Here is a 22,027-nt window from a genome sequence, read left to right on the forward strand (position 1 = left end):
ACCACCACAGCTTTGTTTCTTCATATCATATCTAATTGGAAGGCTTCCAAGGATAATTGTTGAGAAAAGTATTGATTTGTTGTTGAGAATCTTAAAGATGTTTGAGGAATTACAATCCCCCCCAAAGGATTTTTGTTTGAAATAACAGTAGTTATGTATTACTTTTCTCTTGTGGGCCACAAAACTGCAATTAAAATTCAGATTTTGTGTTTGGAAACAATACCGTGGTATCCAAATGGATTAGAATTGGAGGACTTTTCAAGTGGATGCTCTGAAGGAATCCGCACAGCACGTCTGAATTCAGCTTGCACTAAACAATTTGTCGTGTGTTTAGTCAAACTACAGCCAAGGTGTCATTTTGGGGGAATTCCTGCTGCCACACCTCTTGACATGCTACCACATTGACATGCTTGACTTTTATTTTAATGAAGAGCCAGGTCCCTACAGAATGCAATGCAGCATAATTTTCATCATGGCACTACTAGAAAAGGCAAAAATTCTTCCTGGGGGTTTACTCTGACACATCTGTATTTTCCTCTCCACTTACATCCACTGCAATGCCTGAGGTGGAAGCAGGGGAGGGACCTGTCAGAGCCTTCCACTGATACCTTGGTTTCCTCCAGCTTGTGCTCTCACCTCAGCAACTTGTGGCACACAGCAAATTACACCAACAGGGAAAAACCAGCTTTAAAAGGCTTCACATTTCCAGAACAATCACAGCCATCAGGTGCTCACTAAACAGCAGCTGCTGCCCAGAGGAGGAGGAGACCTTTCTGCTGCCACCTCGCCAGGACAGAGAATGGGGGGTTCCCTGCAGCAAGTGCCAGCACGACTGGGCACCACAGTAAGAATTGTTGTTACAGGCTAAATAAGCAGCTCTGATGTTTGATCCTGTGGGTTATGAGGTAATTAGCTGCTGAATAACCAAAATCAATGGATGTTTTTGCAGAATCACACTAAATAAGCAGAAGCTTGGCACACAGAAGAGAGAAACAATCACATTGCTTTGCAGTCATGTTTTCTAATTTCTAGTTTAATTCCACCAAACTCAATAGCTTTACGGCAGGGAAAAAAAACCCCACAGCCTAGGGTTACTAGTAAACCTTATCAAATTACCTTGAAATTTGAAAGCTAAAATGAAAACTGCTATTTTTCAACATAATCAGTTAAAAGACCTTCTTGCTTTCAGAACTGCATACACTGCCACTTTGAACAGTTTATGGAATTCCACTGCAACCAAACTCCTGAAATTTCCTTGGAAATCATGCCACTCAGTGGTTTCCTGTCCATGTAAACCCCACTACCCCATTAAAGCCAAATCTACAATCTAGTAAATATTTTCAGATTTCTCTTCCAAATCTGACTCTTTTATACACATCCTTGCAAAAATCCTTCCTGCTTCTCCCTGTATGACATCTATCCCATGCTCCCATCTCTCCATACACCTCTAAGTTGCATTCCTACTCATAGCCTTAAATAGCCTGCTTATCTTTAAATGACCTTGGAAGCACTGAATCCCATTGGCCCAATGAGTGTATTCCATTGTTTCTTCAATGTTTTCCGGTTCAAATATTTGAGTTCCACAAAATAATCTGTTTCATTACAGTCTGCTTCCTCTAGTGCAGTGTGAAAATTATGCATGCTGCCAAGGATTTAACCCAAGCCTAAGGCAGGATTTAAAATGAATAGTACTCTACCTCAGGGAGGAACAGCATCATTCAAAACACTTGCATGCAGTATTTCTAAAATACACTCCACAAAACCAAAAATGAACCCCGAAAGATCTACCAAAGTGGCTCTGTATCTTACACACACAGAGGAATGCAGAGACTAATCAAGCTGAGGTGGAACCATTCTTTTCGACACCAACATATACTCCAATAACAGACATCCAATCTATGAGAAATGAAAAATAGAGCAGAGCAGCAACATAAATTACACCGCCTGAAATTGCAACAAAGTGCTTGCAGAGCATCAACAAGGGAAACATTAAATTCTTTCATCAGAAAGAATTTGTCACAGTTCATGACAAAGACATGCAAGCACTGATAGAAAAAGCAACTCTAAACAAAATGTAACTGTATAGGAAACCAAACTCAGACTGTTTCTCCCCCAGCCCAGTTTCAATGGTAAAAGCCTCTTAAACGCAAAGTCAATATGCTTCCGAATTTGCAGATGGGGTGAACAAAGTGTCTCACTGCTCACAGTCAAGCACACTAATTTTAAGAGGGGCTCAGACCCTGCTCTGGCAAAAAAGAGATGGCCCAGAGTAGGGATGGAGCAGTTCTCCATTCAAGGGACACGTGGCACGAGGAGCAGAGGAAAAGCCCACCATTTGAAAATGAAGCCATGCTTATTATCACCTCTGAGTTTGCCCCAGAGCTTTGAAGTGAGGGGAAGCAGAGATGTCCCCTCCCCGGGCTGTGCAGCCCAGTGGCACAGGCAGTTTGTTTGGGAGGAGGCCACAGTGCCCTGTCACCCCCCAGCACTGTCAGAGCCTCCTCCAGGCCCTGCATTTACCATCTTCCCAGGTGGACAGTTCCTTATTTGTCATGCATTAACATTTGTGGAAGGGACTCAGCTTAGGAAAAAGTCTTACTTTGAATTAACTGTTAACAACCTGCACACAGAAAGAACAGAGAGCAAAAAATCTATATATATTCCAAATACAAATTGGGCTCTGAATACATCTCCCCCTCTAGGCAATTATATGGGTAAATCAGCTACTGAAGAAATGAAGCAGTTATGCGAAGTCTATTATTGCAATAGAATTTTTCCAGAAACAGTAAATTACTCTAAGTATTTATCATAATCTGTTATCTGCAGGAAAAAAAAAAAAGTGAAAACTAAATAAATTTATGGAAATGCATTTGCCTAATAATATTTACCAAATGACACCATTCCCTCTGCTGCTTGTAGAAAACTCAGTCACAGAGGCTAAGGACAGGTTTGGCTTATTAACACAGCTCTCTCCCTGTGTATTTTAAGTACCTCAGAGCACAGTACCATCTGTGTGTATTCTACTAATGAGCTACTTCTTAGACTGTGGAAGGCTGGCCAGCCAGCCAACACCAATTACTCAGATGGAAACTGCCTAATTTTTAGGCAATTAATGAGCTCCTCTCTCACTTCACATAGACACTTCCTCTGGTTAATTCTCCTGGCATATTACAGCATGCTCTACTCTAAAGAAAGTTTCTCAAATAATAAAATAAAAGAGAGGAACATGGAACATGACACAGCCCAGTCCAGCTCCCTAGAGCAGGAGTGGGACAGAAGCTGGAGAAGCACCTGCTGAGACCACCCTGAGCAGGGGCTGCATCCCAGTGCAGCTGAGCCAGGGAACAGGACCTTGGAAAGGAGACAGCTCAGCCACCTCCCTCCCCCTAGAGTGTCTGGGGCACCGAAAGACCTTTAATGGCATCTCAAAGGACAGACTGGAAGAGCCAGTGCCATGCTTACACAGGAGCACTGATGGTTTTATTCCCTCTCACCTCCCAGCCTCTGGAAGCACCTGACACTGTCACCAGATGCTGCACAGCTCCAGAGCTGGGGATCACCACCCACGGGTGCTGAGGCTCACAAACTCCTGAACACTCAGCAAGATGACTGACTGCTCCCATCTCTTCCCTTACCTCTTTAATGCGATTTTAAAAGGTGGGTCTAGATTATGCAAAACTAGAATTCCCTCTTCTGCAATTAAGAAAATATTTCTTAATAATCTATATAAAGTTTAAGGAGATCAAAATTACCTTTTACAGCTCCCTGTTGGAAAGCACCATAGTAAAGCATGGAAAGAGCATTAAATTATCTAAGTAACTACACTGATAATGCACAACTTTCATGTGCAGAATAAAACTATTAAAGGAGATCTCATTTTTATAAGTATTACACATTATCATTCTGAAAGAGCAATGCTATGTGCAGGAAAGAATGCACTTGTCTGGCATAAACGTGAAAAACATGCAATTGTAGCTGTGAAAATACTCTAGAGGATGGCTTTACCCAGAATCCCCAGAAAAAACAAACCACTTCCCTTTCCTGAAGATGATCATATCTACACACCAATGAGAGACTTAATGGAACATTTCAACTGTGTGTGACATTATCAAGCCATTCTACAATCACACTGTAGAATTTGTATTATCTAAGTTCTCATTATCAAGTTACCCAGTATTTCATTTCTAGGGAAAAAAAAAAAAAAAACAACCAGATATTTTTCCAAAAGACAACTAATTGCTACAACTCATCAGGAGTCTTCCTTACTACAACACGAAGCAAGTTGGTGACACATTCTGCAAGTGACTTCACACAACAGCATTCTGAACAACCAACTGTTCACATGGGATCTGTATCCTTCAGAGAAAACTATCAATTATAGCTCTTCATGAAGGACAGCAAATGGAACAGTTCATTTGTAAATGCTGCTAAAATGGGATTTAATAATGAACATTTCTTCCTCAATAGACCTGTCTCCCTCTGTAAAGTCCACAACAGTTGCAGCCAGGCATCTCAGGTCATTGGATTTAGGTTTTATCTCTCATGCAGTAAGTCAGAGGTATGTTGTACAGTTGGAACAAAAACCTTTGTAATAAACACTGAGTGGTAAAGAGCAAATTTAATCATCCAATGCAGATGAAAAAATCATAATGCTGTAAATAATATGATGTAAAGTCACAGCAAATAGGAATTATGTTGACCTATATCAGAAGTCAGCCAAAAAGCTTCAGCTTTCAGTCTGCTCCAATAAAGCTGAAACACTCCACTCCTAAGTGCATTTCCACTGTAGTCCCCAATTTCCCTAAAATTACAGATGTCATTTTGAATGGAAATACTATATCCAATGTGTCATCAGTGATATACATCCTAATTTCCTTCCTTATGTCTAAGCCCACACCATTATTCACACCTCTCTGCCTTTATATAATAGGGCAAGATTTTCAAGGTCACAACAAAAACAAACAATACATTCAAGAGCTCAAATTTTCAGCAATTACTTTCTTGGATTAAGTTTCAAACTTTCTTTTCTAAACCACAAGTACCAGAACAAGCAAGTGTTTTGGAAACACCTGAAAGTTAGTTTATTTTCCCAGCAAAACACACTCTGCCATAGGAGCCTGCAACAAGAGAGGAAGAAGCAGGTCCTGGAGGAGGTTCTACACCAGGGAGGATTTCCAGAGAGCAGCGCTGATGGCCACAGCACTGCAGCATGAAGCCAAGGAAGCTTGCAGGATCACAGCTCCACTAAAGTGCTCCCACTTTCAGTTTCCATACCTCCTCTGCAGTAAACCCAAGGGATTTGACACAGGCTAATGCTTCAGGGAATCCCACAAAGAGTGGAGACCTGACCAGTCTGTGTTCATCTTCCAGCTTCTTCTGGCACCCACCTGAAGGATGACAGATGTGCTGCTGTTCAGCTCCAGAGCCTGGGAATAACCCTGCCTTTGATGCATGTTCCAGCACTTTTCCATTGATTATTAAATGTAACAGTCTCGGGGAATTTATTGTTCAAAAGAAATTGTGTCACTGGAAAAGAAATTCTGATGAGCACTATTCTGTAGAATGGGATTATATTTCTGCATTTATCAATAACTCAAGGACATCAATGATTGTACCTCGCATTACATCTCTCCTTCCAAACTCACCCATACATCTATTATTCTGAACATGTAACACAGCATAAGGGTGCATGAAGTGGTTCTGCACATTTGTGATCCAAATAAGGATCACAGAGTGCATCAAGAGTGCCAGCAAAACAAAACCATAATGCTTAAATTTAAGAACAACTCTTGCTGCCTTGTGAAAAATCTGATCTGTTTTATTAACATCAGTCTTCACAAATAATGAGTCAATTCTATCTTCAACATGCCAGAAAATTAAATCTCAAATATTAAAAAATAATTTTTTTTTTTTAATTCGTGAAACAACTTTGCCTTCAAATTTTATGTGTATTTGTACAGTGTGATGATAGGACCTTCATTTCCTTAAATAAACATGAACATCTGGTTAGACTGTACACTGAGGTGTCCTTGCACAAAGGTGTTTTGGGCTACTCGCTCATCTGAGGACAGAACTGCAGCTCCTGGTACTGCTGAAAATCTAAGGGCAGCGACTTGGTGAGCACAGATGGAGCCCAGAGTGCAGCTGAGCCTGCAGAGTCCCAGCAGCTCAGGAGCAGCAAATGTTCTTTAGGTCAGAGCAGCAAATATACACAGAGGTTTCTATAAACTTGCTTATCCAAGAGATGTGATTGGCACCTGCTGGGCTTGAGGTTCCTCAGGTATTCCAGGTGTCATTTTACAGTGTTAAGTGGTTCTTCCTCTTCTTGTGCCCCCACTCCTCACTGGAAGCACAGCCAATAGTATACACAACGGACTTGTAATATTCAAAGGCAAAAGCTCTAAGCCTAAAACTAGTGCACAAAGCCTGGTAAAACCAAATTCCTCTCCTCCTTTTCCTCTTCCATTTCTAGCTGACACATTTTTCTATCTTCAACTGAAAAATAACAGAAATTAAACAAGGTTTTCTCTAGCCTGAGTATCCAAGGACATAGAACCACATTTTATGCACATGCTTATTTAGCCTCAAATTTTTTTCATAAGACAGGACTGCTTTCTTTGTCCTTGCCTAAGGCATTTGTAACACAACAAAACAGAGGGAAACATTTAATTTATTAAATGTGTTATTCCCTGCATCACCTTTAGTGTGCTGGGCAACCTTAATACAGTTTTCTCTCTCACTGATTTTCTGCCATCTGTAAAATGGGAATAACTGTGAAGCAATCACTAGAGACAAAAAGCACTCATATGAAATACTATGATAGCAGATGTTTACTGAAAACATCAAACAGGCCCATGAAACTTTAAAAAAACTCTGCCCAGGTAACAAAGTACAACTAGAACATGGAAAGTAAAAAAAAAAATAATAATAATACTACCATCATGTTTCAAGGCCTCTGCTATACAGCCCTAACAAACATTTGAACTGTGCACATGGTTACTGGGGGTCTAAACACCAGCAACATCCCCCAGACACATACAAGAGTGACACTCAAAATACTGCACTTTAAAACATAAGAGAGTAATTTGGGAAGTTCAGACTTTCCCTTTTGCTCTGTTCAGGCCCCTTCACTGAAATGGGACCTGACATGGACCAATTTCTCTGCTGCCTTCAGTTCCAGAGGGGCTGGCAGGCCAGGGACTGATGGAGCTTCCTTTTCCTCCCAGTTTGTTACAGCCACAGGAATGAGACAGATACAAAAACTCACATCAGGCACTGCCACTGCTCCAGTTCCATTACCAAAAACCATTGAGCAATGTTCCTGGATCATACAATCTCCTACTTATTCAGTTACTATTTGATTTTCCATCTGGAGTAACACACACAGAAATCTCAGCAGATCTCTTTTTAAAGGAATTCTAATCCCTGAAAAATGTAAACCAACTCCACTTGTTTTATACTGAAGTGTCAAAAAAAAAAAAAAAAAAAAAAAGAAAAGCAACTGGGAGTGAGTTTCCACAGGCCATGTGCAGCAAAATAGAGCTACAGTTCTGTAACTCCAAAAAGTGGAGGAGGTTTGAAACAAATCAAGCTAACAGAAATATCCTCATGCTGTCTCCGTTCCTGCCTGAACAAGGAACCACACAGGGAGGGCAAGTGAAAAGGAACTGATGGCAGAGGCTGGGGGACATGGGCAGCCTGGTGACCATGTCTGGGAAAAGCAAAGTGCTCAGGTCTGAAGAGTAACTTGAATCAAAGTCTCTGTCTTCAGTGGCAGAGCACTGTATGTTTACATATCAGTATGTATTATAAGTACTGATCATGCTTCTTGTAGGAAATAATCGATTGGATTTGAAAGGGTTAGAGATTAATAAGGTGATAAATGTACCCTCTAGAGGTGACACTGCAGCTCAGATCAATTTTGCTTTTGACTTATAGATGGGCAATCATTTCTACTTTAGTGAATTACAACAGCACACAGTCTCACACAGGTCTATGTGTTAACATTTGTACATACAAGCACTGCCCAAAACACATTTCTTCCTTCCTCCAAAGGTTAACGACTTGAAATACTTAACTCTGCACCTCCTGAGAAGGCAAAAGTCTAATGCTTCCTTTGTTATCTGTAAAACCAGCTTCTTCAAAAACTGGAATGCCAAACAACACAGAAAAACCCCACAAATGCATCTTCTCCTTTTTCTCACTATTCACCATAGTGATCCAAACATCTCCTACCTCACAATTTTGCTGTCACTGTAGAAGCATGCTACACTCATGGCAAAAAAAAAAAAAAAAAAAAAAAAAAAAAAAAAAAAAAATAGACATTTCTGATACATTGTGTTACAGAGACTAGCAACTCAAACCTGAAAGGCAGGTCAGTCTAACTACAAGGAAAGTTCTGAAAGTGAAAAATAAGAAGTTTAAATTTGGTGGACAAAGATATGAAAATATGTATCAATATTCATACCTCATTCAATCCAAGGAACCTTATTTATTTTCCTTCAAATATATTCAGCAGGGTGTAAAACTTGCCTCAACATGTATTCAAGTTACAAAAACTCAAGCACCCTTCAGAGTGTTCTTGGTCAGGATCTGGCCCAGAGTGAGGCCATTACACCACAGATTCCTTAAAGCTCCTACAGGTCCATGTCCCCCTAAGTCACCTCTGAGCCCCTGCAGCAGAGGAGATGTCCCCAGGTGAGCAGGCATTCATCTCCAGGGCGAGCCAACATGCTGAGCTCGAAGAACTGCTCTGGGTAAGTCTGCAGCTGTATTATTCACACTTTCATTTGAACATAATGGAAGACAAACCTTCCAAAATTTTTTTCATGAACAAGATGAAAAACAAAACATGCCAGAAGAACTTTTCTTGTCCCTTGAGACAGTCAGTTTCAGAGTAAGGAAACGAACCTAAGACGCTCACCCTCAAGGTAAGCATGTTGAAATATTGAAATTAGCATCTCTTAAAATTTCTAATTAGGATCTTAAAGAAAATAAAGCAAAGGCACCTTGATAAATCAGGGGGTTTTCCATTTGAAAAGCCCAATTTTAGAGAGGGGAAAAAAACTCAGTGATGATGACATGTATTTTAGCAGTTCAGATATTATTAATGAACTTTTACATGCTGAATCTAGACGTAGAACAGATATCCAAACAGCTGATGATAGAGATACCCACTGAAAAATTGGAAGATTACAAATTTTTAACTGAAGAAATGGCATTTCTTTCATGCTTTGCTTATTTCTCCCTATCCTCTGAAGACATTACCTTTGTGATTTACTTCAGCTTGAAACCATTTAACTGCATTAATTTATTTTATTCAAATACAAAAGGTTTCCCTTTTGGGAAGGAATCTTGCTTTCATATTTAAGTATCAGCTCAATATTTTAATTGCTTAAATTATACATGAACTCATTTTAAATGTGTGCAATAGCTAAAAATCTGAGTGGTTAACTAAGTTAAAAATTTAAAGCTTGTCAAGTTGAGGCCACTTAATAAAACCTCAAACTTCTAGCAGATTATATATTTCCCTTCTTGTTCTTCTGTGTACGTGTACCTGCACACAGACTGTAGAAATGTTGCCAGCTGTTTTCCAGACAGGGCTGTCCAGCTGCAATGCCATTTTTTGTCTAGAGGAGAAGAAACCAAAGCTGAGACCCCTGCAATGAGGTGCAACCAGAGCTTCAGAGCTGAGTTGCTGGTAGCCCCCCGAGACCTGACTGGGCAGGGGAGCCCAGCTTCTCGCTTCCCACTGATCCAAACAGAGCAGATGGAGAGCAGCCATGAACCCCTGAGCAGACACAGCTGCTGCAGGAGAGGCTGTACTTTGCTGCACTGATGACAGCTCAGAGCAGCAGCGATTCTGACTCTGTTTGCTGGAGCTGTGAATAACTTCACATCTTCTGGGAAAAGTAAGAGATCAGCATGCACTGATGAGCGCTGCCAAGCTCCTGCCTCCTCTGTCTGCACAGTATTTGCAGGCAGCAAAAAGTCAAAAGCCTCTTTTGCATCCCTTGTATCTCAGACACAGGAGGGCTCATGGCCATGAATTTTACATCAGGGTCAGAAGTCAGCTCTTTAGGCAGATGCAACTGCAAACTAAAGCAAATGGCAAGGGTGAGCACACATCCAGCAGCTCCTCTGGCCCACTCCAGCTGGAGCAGTGGACTTCAGAGTTAGGCTCATCTAGAATATCCCACTCCAGGCATAAACCCATGAGTTATCTCTGAAGTACAAACACCTCCACTTCTGTGTATGCCACAGTTTCTGTGGCCAAAGTGGTCAGGTAATACAGGAAGATTGATCTTCACAGAAGGGAGCAGACAGAAATCGTAGGCACAAGCAGTGACAACTGCAGGAAAGTGAAGGTCTCTGAAACATCTATAGCAGACCAGAGTAAGTCAGCTGCATGACATTTAAAAGGCACAAAGTAACAAGCCAATAGGTTTTAAATTAATGTATTAAAAGGCAGTGCAATTTCAATGAGAATTTAATGCAATTTGGCTATGTCCATACACAGCAAGGCCCAGTGCCAAGTCAAGCCCTCTCCCTCCCAAGCCATTTGTGATAAAGTCAGATGCAGGTGGGGGGTGACAAGGTGGGGGGAGGATCAAGCATATACTTGCTCCTATGGCATGAATGCCTTTTGGATGCTCCCAAGCTAAAGAGGAGGAGAAGGAAGGTTGTAATCCCACAGCAAATCCATCTGACAGAGGAGAGGAGATGACATGACTCTGTAGCTTGGGGGATATAAGAAATCCTGTTGAAGTCAGTCCAGCCTTGGTCACCAAAAAGCTCTCTGGGACAGGTTCAGCTAACAGTGGGGTGAGAGGTGGGTTCTGGAGCACAGGACAGGCTGCACAGCTGGGGTGTGGGCACCTCCTGTGTGAGGCAGCCGCTGGCTGAGACGCACGGGCACCGCGAGGTGAGAAAGGTGACAAAGCTGCTTGGGCAAAGGGACACGAGAACAGGGACACCACGGTGGCAGGCAGCCACTGCCTGCTTCTTTTGGTTCAGCTTAGAACATAAAAAGGGCTGGTTTGTTGCAATAAATGATCTTCAGAGCAAGCAAGAAGGAGGTCTGTGTGTCTTTGTTCCCCATTGCTGCACCCTGCCAAACCTGAGCCAATTAAGCTGTGCTAACCTGCAGAAAGGCTCCTAAATGCCCTGCAGCCTCACAGAAACCTTGGGGATGTCTGCCCCTGCTCCTCCACATTAGGCTGGCATGCCCTCCCAAGCTCTAGCATGCTCAGACAGAGTTTCAGCTCAGCAAATACAATAAAAATAAACATAATCAATTATTCACTAATGGAATTATGTCTAGTAAGTCAAATGGAACCTATAATCTGATAAATGTTTTGCTTTAAAAATGCAATGATTTTAAATTGGTATTATATTCCCTGCTATGATTATTTAAAGCACTATATATACAAAGACTTGGGGAAAAGAAGTCACTTAATCCGATTAAAAGGAAATCACCTATCAGCTGGGAACCTAGCAAGTCTCACATCTTCAATTCATTTGTATAACCTCCACCTGAAAAATACCCTTGCTAGGGTATTGCTAAAGCTGCAGTCCCCACATCTGCTGTTTGCTCAGTTTTACTTCTTAAAGCAGGCAAAAAGGATGACCTGCAGTTTTCAAAATGCTTCTTAATATTAAGAAATGCCTGTGAAACTTAAGTCAACATTACACTCACACAGACGCCTGAGGCAAACTATTCTGTTCCCACCACAAAGAGCAATCGTTTCTCTGTAGACATGACAGATTTCTTCTGGAGCACTGGGAAGTTGCTGCCTCTAAAGAAGAATCTGATGAGCGTAATTAAATTAGCTCACCCATTTGAATTATTTTGGCACCACATCTCAAGTGAGAAGCAGCCAAATTTGTCTCGCTACAAGCTTCTGTGTCATTTTTGCGGCGTTGCAGGGTACTCTAAATCTATTTGCAGTCTTCATATGCATTCCTGCTTCTCTTTTCCAAATAGGAAATACAGACTCCTAAATCTGTAACAAAGGGGAAGTAAAGGACACGAGAAAAATCTTTCAGCTCTGTTTTTCTATTCCCCTCAATGAGGATTGTTTCTTCAGCAAACTACAGTTCTATGCTTGCAGCTGGAACACCATTTCATCACCTTCTGTTTAACATCTTAGATCTTCCACTCCTGACCTCTCTTTAATGACTCTTGCCTGTTCAGCCTCTGTTACTGCCTGCACTTGCTGTCTGGAGCTGCATCCTCAGCTTTGTCTCCTTGGGTGTTGCAGTGTGTTGCAACTGGGCTCCTCATGTCCAGGGAGGGTGCAGCTGCTGGCACCAAGCATGAACAAACGAGAGGGGTCTTTGTTTCAGAAAGCTCCAGAATCCATTTATTACCCCTGGGGAGGAGGGGAGGGATGGAGGAGAAAGACCAGGCAAAGGCAGGGTCGTGGGGTTTTCATAGGGTATCGCAGGGGTGGACTTAGGGTTCAGATCAAGTGGGGAGTTATTAGCAACACAAGAGAGGTAAGATCAAATTTCTGTCTCTAAGGAACATAGGCATTTCACACTTGGGCTTCCATTCCTTGACTTTGAAGGAGAATTTCTGCACCAGCCTCTGAAGATGCTTTCCTTTCCTCTCTTTAAGGCAACCTATGAAGCACTTCTGGACATTCTGACCCACTCTTGACTGCCTCGGTTGAGTGATGCCTTTGTATAACCTGACAACAACACCTCACCTTCTCCCTGCTCCTCTTCAAGTCAGCTCTCTTAGAATCCTCCCTACCCCTTAAACAAGATACATTCTATTATGTGATATTACACACATGCCAGTCAACTCTATAATTGCTTTTGTACTTGACACTAATCACAATTCCAGCCATTCATGCAATAATTCTATGCGTTGCTTAGAAAAAAGTGCCAGTCTACATAAGTCAGTAAAGACACCAATTTTGCTGGTTTATTGTTCTAGTAGCCCAAATCTGTCTTTATCATCAGTGTCAGCACCTTCCATGCACTGCTTCACACTGCTCTACATAACTGTCTGCACAATTTCCCTTCCCCTTTTAAGGATGCTCATCAAGCACAGACATCCCCACACCAACAGCCAGCAAGACCCAAGACTGCAATATCCACCCAGGCACTGCTGCAGAGATCCTGTGCACAGAGCATCCTTTGGGCCCTTCATCCTCTCCCCTCACCTCAGCTCTCATCTACAGCTAAAACACTATTCCTGCTTCCAGACATCCTGCAGTTTAGGCTGCAGTGCAGCTGCCCACAAATAACCACTACATTAATTTCCCATTTCCACTTTCCTTCATCAAAACTTCAGTGAGGGGAAAAAAAAACCAAACAAAAAATAAAAACCTGAAACTCTGAACTACAGCAACAGCATGTTAGAGCTTCTGTTACCCAGTGGAAAATATGCTGACATTGTTTCTTCGTGCAGTTGCCTGTCTGCATCCACCCACTGTCCCTGATCTTCAACTAAAACTATACCAACAGGTAAAGTTCACAAGTCCCTGGAACATTTCTCTCTTCACAACATAACACTTAGTGAAGCCCCAAGCAATCAAACAACAGTCCTAGAAATTTAAAGACCTTTCAGGAAAGGAGTCAAGTTATTAGTTTTACTCCAAGTGCTGATATCACAGGAACAGAAAATTATCTCACACAATATAGTGGAAAAAGTTTAAAAAAAAAAGAAAATCAATAGTTTGGTCCATGCAGCAACCAGAGTGAGTACTGAAGGTGAATGCCAACTACATGATTATGTACTTGCAAAGAAACTATAATTTTACTTTTTGTGCATTTTTTCCTCTTCATCTTATTCTCAACACATACTGGCACAATCAAACGAAATGAAAAATAACCACCTATTGACTAGTGGGTTATATTTAGCAAGAGGCAGCCTAACATATTAAAGCATTTTTCCCACCTGTACTGAACCTAAAATTGACACTGTCAACAGCTACTATAACCACAAGAGTCAAAGTTCTGCAGAGTCAAAGAAAGCAGGCTTTAAAAATATAAATCTAATTAAAGGTAAACTACCAGCTGAACGATGGTAGAGCCAGCAGAATGTCACTTCTACAGCTGTGTGCTCCTGGCAAAGGAGTTGCATGGACCCTTGCTTGCAGCCAGGTGCTGTTGCCTGGCATCAGAGAACAGAGGCTGGTCAGGTACACTGATTGTGGATCTCACAGAGGGTTTCCATCCAGCCCAGGGACAGCAGTTTTGAAGAACATCATCCTTAGCAGAGTTTAGACCAAGACTGCACTGTAGCCAAACCCCAAAATCCCTGACTGCTCTCACAGCACAAACTGGGCTCTGGGCACAATAATCACAACAAAAGGCTACAGGCTAGTTCAGTTTAGCAACCTCCATTTACACTTTCCATCCCAGCAGAAAGAACTCAGCCCAGCATCTGGCAGTTCTCAGAGCCCAAGATGTGATATGTAATTCTTTTTAATAGATGGCCCAATAATTTTCTCCTCTGTTCTCAAGAAATGTAGAAATGAAACTTAACACAAGCCACACCAACTGAAGCCAGTTATTTCTATTTGTAGTTGCAGTGCTGACAAGACTGGAGACCTTGAGGGCAGCAGGATCAGTGGAAACCCTCACACATAAAAGCATAGCACACAAACAGTGTGGAAAAACAACATGCCATCAAAAGTTTCAGAGTGCAGCCTTTACCCTTACACACACACCAGGCTGCAGCAGACTGACACCACTGTGTAGCACTGCAGGTGACCTGCTTGTCTGCCCACTGTCTCCTAAACTCACAGCCTCCTCGGGAAGTAAAACAGTCTCAGGAAATCACTCCTTGGAGAGGGCAAAGCTGCATGGAGCACACATCGCTCCAGGTGATAACCATTGTCCAGAGGAGATGCCTAACCTGAAGGAGACATTCTAATGCTTCTTTGCAGAGTTCTCTTACTACTAGAGGGTTTCAAAACCAGATGTAAACATAAACCAACTCCTATTCTCTTTCACTGACAATAATCAGAGAGTATCAAATCAGGAGAGCCCTTCCCAGTTAACCCTATATATAATCACATATCAGGCCAACATAACATTTTCAAATATGATCTTTCAACATACAAAAAGTCATCCAGACCTAAAACTCATGACAGATCATATCCACAGTTAAGAAAATCTCTTAGCATGAGTAAAACAGCAGATGTTAGAACAATGCCACAATGCTAAAGTCATTATTACCTTTGTAATGCCTCCAGTTGAGGTTTCAACCTGATCAACATTTCCTTTTTTCATTTTTTTAAAAAAAGAAAATATAAGGACACTTTCAGCTTTCATTTACTAAGCAAACCATACCAATTATGAATTTTCTTCTTTTTGGCAGAACAGAACAAGTAGTACATATGCAAAACAAAATGCAACTATCTAAAATGCTTGATTGCCTGAGCATGAGGTCCAGATCCAAAAGTAAAAATAATTTTCTGTGACTTACCAGAATTTCTCTTTGACACAAGCTTCAAATTCATGCTGACTACTGTACAGATCACAAGAACCAAGAAAACAAGAGGCTTCATCTTTCACTTTCTGTGGCAGCTGAAATGCAAACATAGTACAAAGTCTGAATCACAGATTTTCACTACAACAAAGCAACAGCTACAGTTAAACATTTCTCAAAGAACCACAACAGGGCAATGGCTTAATGTAACAACTTCTCAGTTTATGTTTAGGCAAGAGTAGGAAAATATAACAGTTGAAAGTAACCATGTATGAATGATTTACCTCTTGCTATCACACAAAAGGGTTGGGCTTTTTAAACGACACCTCAAAAATATCATTTTGCTCTCAAAGAAAAAAAAAGCACAAGATGTAACATTTTATTTGAAGTAGTATGGGTCTGACAGATTTTTGTGTTATTTATTTTGTATGTAATTTTTGTGTGTTATGGGAAAACCCTGATGGTCATAATTAGCTTTGTTTCATACAAACAGGCCACACACTTTAAAAAAATCATATTATTCAGGAAAAGAGTAAGTCATTCATACAATCTCTCTTAGCAACCTTACTTTCCCACTAGTGGCATTGTAAAAGCTCCTACAATACCTACAATTAATGCTGTTCCAGAAATTTCTTCTATACAATGAGGTAAAGAAAGGTGAACAAAATTCAGAAATCAATAATCAATAAGTCTCAGGAGTCTCACTTGTGAATTTCACTACTTACTTTATATTATGTACATTAAAAAGTAAAAAGGGAAAATCTAGTTTAGAATTTTCTTTTTAATTTTATATAATTACTGGAAATAATTCTGTTTTCATTTGCAAGTACCAGGCTGAGAAAAGACAGCAAAAGCAAACTGAAGCTGCTTCTCTGCACTTAAAAACAGGTAGAAGAAATCTGAATTCATCAAAGCCCATCTCTGTCAAAGACAGATGCTTAATTATAAGCTAGAGTCCTCAAATACATGCGTAGCTTGAAGTCATGGGCCTTTAAGTGGCCTGATACATTTAAACTCCATCTCCATATATGATACAGACTTTAGATCAGGACCCTTATTATCAGATAAAGCTGGCAGCCATCTAAATCACTGTGAAGGTATTATTTGCACCAAAAATTCAGCACACATTTCACAGCAGTTTCAATTAAACAAAAATGCACAAAACTACCAGCATTAGCAGTCAAAAGTGAGGCCAGTGAAATGGAATCCTCCCATAAATGCTGTAACACCTCTGCCCACCCAGCTCGCTCATAGGTCCCAAACCCTCAACTCCAGGAGGAGCCCAGACCCCTCCAGCTCTGAGCATCTATCCAACACGACAAAAGCAGCAAGAGGTTGAAATGTCCTGCTGTTCACTGACACTCAGTTTAATTTGAGTTTATTACATCAAATATTCTTCCCTTGTAATTTTATTACTGGTCTATTGTAGTATGAACAAAATGTAAGTAACCCTGTGTTATCTTCTACACTACAGGAATTGTGCTGCTATTCAATTATTTCAAAATTACCACTTTAAATTTAAGTTCTCATCCTCTCACCTTACCATACTACAATCTATAAACAGGTAGAGGATTTTTTTTTTCCTGCCTGAATTCTGTGGCACTTCATGCCTATTGATTCCTCACAGTAACAATGCTAAGGCATTTTCAAGAAAAAATAGGCACTGAAGGCTCTCTGACAGTGGTTAATGGCAGAATAAGCATTCACTCTTCCTTGACCTCTCCCTGGAGTAACACAATCCTGAAACCAGTAGGGCCATCTTGACAAGAGGGCTTAAAAAAAGTAATTGAACTAAATCTTTTGACAGATAATTGTAATGATGATGGTATGCTAGAATGATTTTCAAGTATAGCTTTGCAAATTAGTTTCTCCACTTTTCTCCCCTCAGTAATTACAGCTGAAATATGGAATTCCTAGGTCCTTTTTCATGTGGGTCTGTACATCTCCACCCTAAACAAGCTAGGCTGCATTAAATACATTTAAAAATTCAAGGAAAGTTCTGCCAATCGATATTAATGCTAGGCAGAGCAGAAAATTCTTGGTTCTGTCAGCACTGATAGGAGTTGTACTTTTTGAAGCCCTCACCAAGGCAGTCAGTCTCTGTACCGCCACAGATCAGGAAAATAGAGCAGGAAAAGGGCAAGAAACCACAGCACCACTCAGTCATTCATAATCAAGTCCAAAGCCTCAGCTTGTCACATCTGACACAACTCCACTGAGGCTGGCATGAAAACACACATCAGAGTCTGAGCAGTCACCTCCACCACGGCAGAGATTCCAGCAGGAGGGGGATCAGGCACACCAGTGTGACCAGTGGGTCAGCTGGGGTCTGTCCTGGGACAGCAGCCAGCTACAGACAACCAGGCTGTTCACACTGCCCTAGCCATGATGACTTTTTAAACATTCAGGTTAACAAAGAACACAAGATACAAAATAAGCCGTATTTCCCCCAGAAGAACGCCCAACAGCCAGAGGAAGAAAGACTGCATTAGTTCAAGACTAAGTTTCTAAATTTGCTCAGGAGATGTCTGGAGCTGAGTGAGAGGGGACACTCTCACCATGTCCCCACCAGGACTGGTCTCAGCTCGCTCCTCAGAGCCATGCACTCCCCTAGCAGGCAGTGGGATGGAGCACAGACTGCAGCCAGCCCTGTGCTGGGCTTCTGGGCATAAATGTCTAGAGGATGCCTATGGTCTGATGAAGAGCACGAACAAACTGTGCCACCTTGGCAAAACACAAGCTGGACTAAACCAGCCAGAGTTCAATGCCAGTTCCCTGCAAGCAGGGACTGGTTTTGCCATTTGACAAAACTTTCCCCTCACAGGCACTGAGCAACATTTCCCTGAGGAGCCACTTTCTCTGATGCTGCAAACTCCAAGCAGGTGTGAGCAGGGGCTCACAGCTGTAACACTCCAGTGGATATGCCTCCTAAGAGGGGAACCAAGTTCATGCTATTCCCAGAAGACTGAAGACATCTTACTCAATAAGGACATAGAAATACCAATTACAGCCAACTTGCCTAAAATCACTGAAAGGAGGGAAGAGAGACACAGAATTGAAGTGCTTGTTGACAAATGTGAAAAAATCAGTAGTCCAAGCCCTGCTGAGACCAGCCAGGTTGTATTTGAATCCAGGTAAGTAAAGAGAGGTTGCTGCTATCAGAGAGAGAAGCACAGGAGAAGCAAGCTGTGACAACCTAATTCCTCATCATTGCACTGCCAATAATGTCTCTCCTTCCCTCTTCACCCATTGTGTGCTACAGACCTGACTTCAGGCAACTGTCACTGTGTCCTGTAAGCACCAAAACTACAAAGGAACCAGGCTGAAATGCAGCACAAATTTTGTTCTTCTAACAAAAACCACCATGACTCTCATATGCTGCCTAACACACTTATCTCTTTTGAAAAACTTATTTCTTCCACCCAAATCCTCAGGAAACAGAGCATGGGAAACTGCTGTGTTCTCATCTCCTTCATGTACTGCCTGCTGTCTTTCCAGCACCCCCTTCAGCTAGTGTGGCTTCTGGGACTCAAAGGAACTTCAAGTGACAAGATTAGAAGGAGGCACTTAGAAATGAGAAGAAAATCAGAGCATTAATATTTTGCACAAATTCCAGCACAGAGATTTCCAAGTTCATGCTTTAAATATAACTTAGTTTTACTCTAATTTGTACCACAAGCTTTGTTTATGCAGTGCTCCTTTTTGAAAGAAAACAAGAAAGGAAAAGCAGTGCATGTACACTTAGGCCCATGTCTGTGCACAGGCTGAGATTTGCTGACACTCCACGAGGCTCTGTAGGTTCTGGTTTCTCCAGAGAAGCTGTGATGCAGAAGGCACTCATTAAAAACAGCAACCCACCTCTTTAGTGATTTCCAATTGTCAGGTTTTGTTGCTCAGATATCTCACAAAAATAAATTACTGTTTTCACCCCAAAAGGATGAAATGGCAACAGTAATTCTTCCATTGTTTTTACAGTAGGCTGGATGGTGAATCCTGTTCATTTCTTTTTGAACCATTTCCCCAGCCCACTTTTTAAGGCTTTAAATTTTAATACGAACTCGCTCTTGTGTCTCCTCTTTTGCCCACATACTACGTTGAGCTGTTTATTACTAAAAGATTTTCAACCTATATAATATGTTGGTTGGAAGCAATCCACAATGAGCACCAGTTCCTTTTTGTTGATACCTCAAATATAAAGAAAAAATACTCAAGATCAGAGATAAAATACTCAAGATCAGAGATGCATTCTAGCTCAAAAAATCTCTTCAGCTCTACTTGATATGGGTCATGCAGTGTTCTTCGCTCTGCTGCTCAATGAGCATCAAAGAATATTTCATTTTGCCTAATTCATTGTGCATCTTCACCATCATAACCAGCCACTTAAGTTGTCTAAACACACAAGGAGCATTAATTCTACAAGGCAGTGTGCATTCAGCATTTGTCTTGCAGGATTTAATTCTTCACTGGACCTCTCAGGTCCTTAACTAAACTCGCATCTGCCTAATTCTCCTTGTTCAGGTGAAACTTAAAGAGAAATTTTAAAATGAGGAGTCCTAGGGTGATTTTATGATGACACTTTATTCCCTAATCATCTGCTTTATGCCCAGAAATGGCTGCTGTGTCTTACAGGCTAGGGCCTGGGAGCTCTGGTCAAACTCTATCCAGTGCTCCAGACAGCATGGCCTGTGGATCCTACATTGTTCCTTTTGTCAGATTACTTTTTGCTATATTGAAACCAAAAGCTTTTTTCCCGTCCCTTACAGCCTGGAGGCTGTACTGGAAATCCTTTTGACAACTTTTTGGTTTTGGCTGGGCTTTTTCCCTTGAACTGTTTTTTGGCTTGGATTGTTTTTCTTTTCGGCCCCTTGAGGAGCCATTGGGACCGCCCAGAACCTGAGACCTCAAAGGAGCTGAACCAACATGAGAAAGGACATAAAAATCCACCAACTTTGGCTGCTGCAAGGAGGAGACCCACACCAGAAATGCAGCAAGTTCCCAGCTGCTGTGAGCCCTTTTCTCCTCCCTTCCTAGAGACAAAGGAGGGCAGCCTCCATCTTTGCCTCTCAGCCACATGGAGAGGTGGGGCTGAGGTCTAAGGTTCCATTTTTTTCCCTGTGCTTTGCAGGTATCTTGCTTTGTTAATAAACAGTTTTACTTTTTTCACTTCCATCCCCTGGTATCCATTTCTCTCACTGGCAGAAGAAAAGGGAGTTATTGAAGTCCTTTCTTTTTAGAGGAAGTGCTCATTCCAGAGCATTTTCTCCTAAAATTCGTCTCTAAAACTGAGACATGTGGGAAATAGGGTGTGCCTGCTCAACACAGTGCTTGTGTTACACAAACTGGAAGTAAAGAGCAACAAAGAGACATCTAAACTGTCTGGGATTATTACTGGCTCAGCAGTGTATCACCCAAATGACAGTAACAAAACAAGGAAAAAGCAAGGTCTTGTCCTGACAAAGCAAAGGGAACCCACAGCTAAATATTGACAAGGTTATAATACTTATCTGTGATGACTCCCCTAAAGGCTGAAATGTCTGGGTGTAAAAGAATAGAAACCTAAAACTCACAGATCTTCTGTGATGTGAAAGGAATAAACTCAGAATCTTACCAGTTATTTCAGAAGAAAAAAAAACAGCATCACCCCGTGGGTGCTAACATGCAGGTTTGTTTGAAAGTATTTTAATGCTTCCACTAAAAGGTTAAATGTCTTCCAAATGGAACTGTAGAAGACACCAAGTGCAGAATCTTAACGTTTCAAAAATAATCTTACAGTGTAACAAAGAAATTTAAAAAATGGGCTTCAGTACCAAGCACAAAAGAAAAATACTGTGGATGGCCAACACCCCATTAACACATCTAGCTGCAGAGTGTAGAAGTGATTTTAGTTATGGTAAAGTGGCAATCAGACTCAACAGTGAGCAAACTGCTGGCTTGCCCTGTAGAGAAAACCCTGCAAGCATTAACACATAAGCATTTTCTTACAAGAATTTTCTGATTCAATAGCTGCCTAAAATAGTGCTCATTTATGGAGGAAAAAAAAAGGCAAGCAGGAAATGGGAAAATCCCCTGAAATATTCTGAATATAGATAAAGATTACAATATCTATAGCATCAAAACACTAAAGAGTGATGAGTATACTGTGTACACACACATCTAAATTGCTGCCACTTCAATAAAAACCTAAGCAGCCCATCTTAACAGGTTTGTAAGCCAGAACTAGGACTACTCAGCACTGATTAGCAGATGGAGTTCTATCGGCTCACACCACACACTGACCTCGATTCCCTAAGCAACTCACACAGAATTCCAGTTCATTATATCTCCAGACCAGATTTTAAATCCCCAAATCCTACTCACCCCCCATTGCAGCAGCTCTTGCACTTGGAAGTACAGAAAGCAACTGTAAGGAGGAACAAGAATGACAAAGGAGTAGGAAAGTTGGCCACTGTTTTATAAGCCTCATGCCCAGCTGCACCATCAGTGATGCACTGGTTCAGCACTACCCTGGATTCTTGAGAGAACTATTGTTCAGCCTTAACATTGCAATATTCTAACTACGCATCCTAGGATAGGTGG

General features: G+C 41.3%; 1 protein-coding gene across 5 annotated transcripts in view; it reads right to left on the bottom strand.

Moving 5' to 3' along the window:
• Window positions 1-22,027, bottom strand: part of IL1RAPL2 (interleukin 1 receptor accessory protein like 2) — a 340,252-nt gene that overhangs the window by 312,206 nt on the left and 6,019 nt on the right. For all 5 annotated transcript variants that reach the window (XM_030272569.4, XM_072929109.1, XM_030272570.4 and 2 more), the window contains exon 2: window positions 15,449-15,549. In XM_030272569.4, the coding sequence (XP_030128429.4) occupies window positions 15,449-15,530 (82 nt within the window). In that variant the 5' untranslated portion in view covers window positions 15,531-15,549. The remainder of the gene's footprint in view (window positions 1-15,448; window positions 15,550-22,027) is intronic.

This window comes from Taeniopygia guttata, chromosome 4A, assembly GCF_048771995.1.
Source record: "Taeniopygia guttata chromosome 4A, bTaeGut7.mat, whole genome shotgun sequence".
Taxonomy (NCBI): domain Eukaryota; kingdom Metazoa; phylum Chordata; class Aves; order Passeriformes; family Estrildidae; genus Taeniopygia; species Taeniopygia guttata.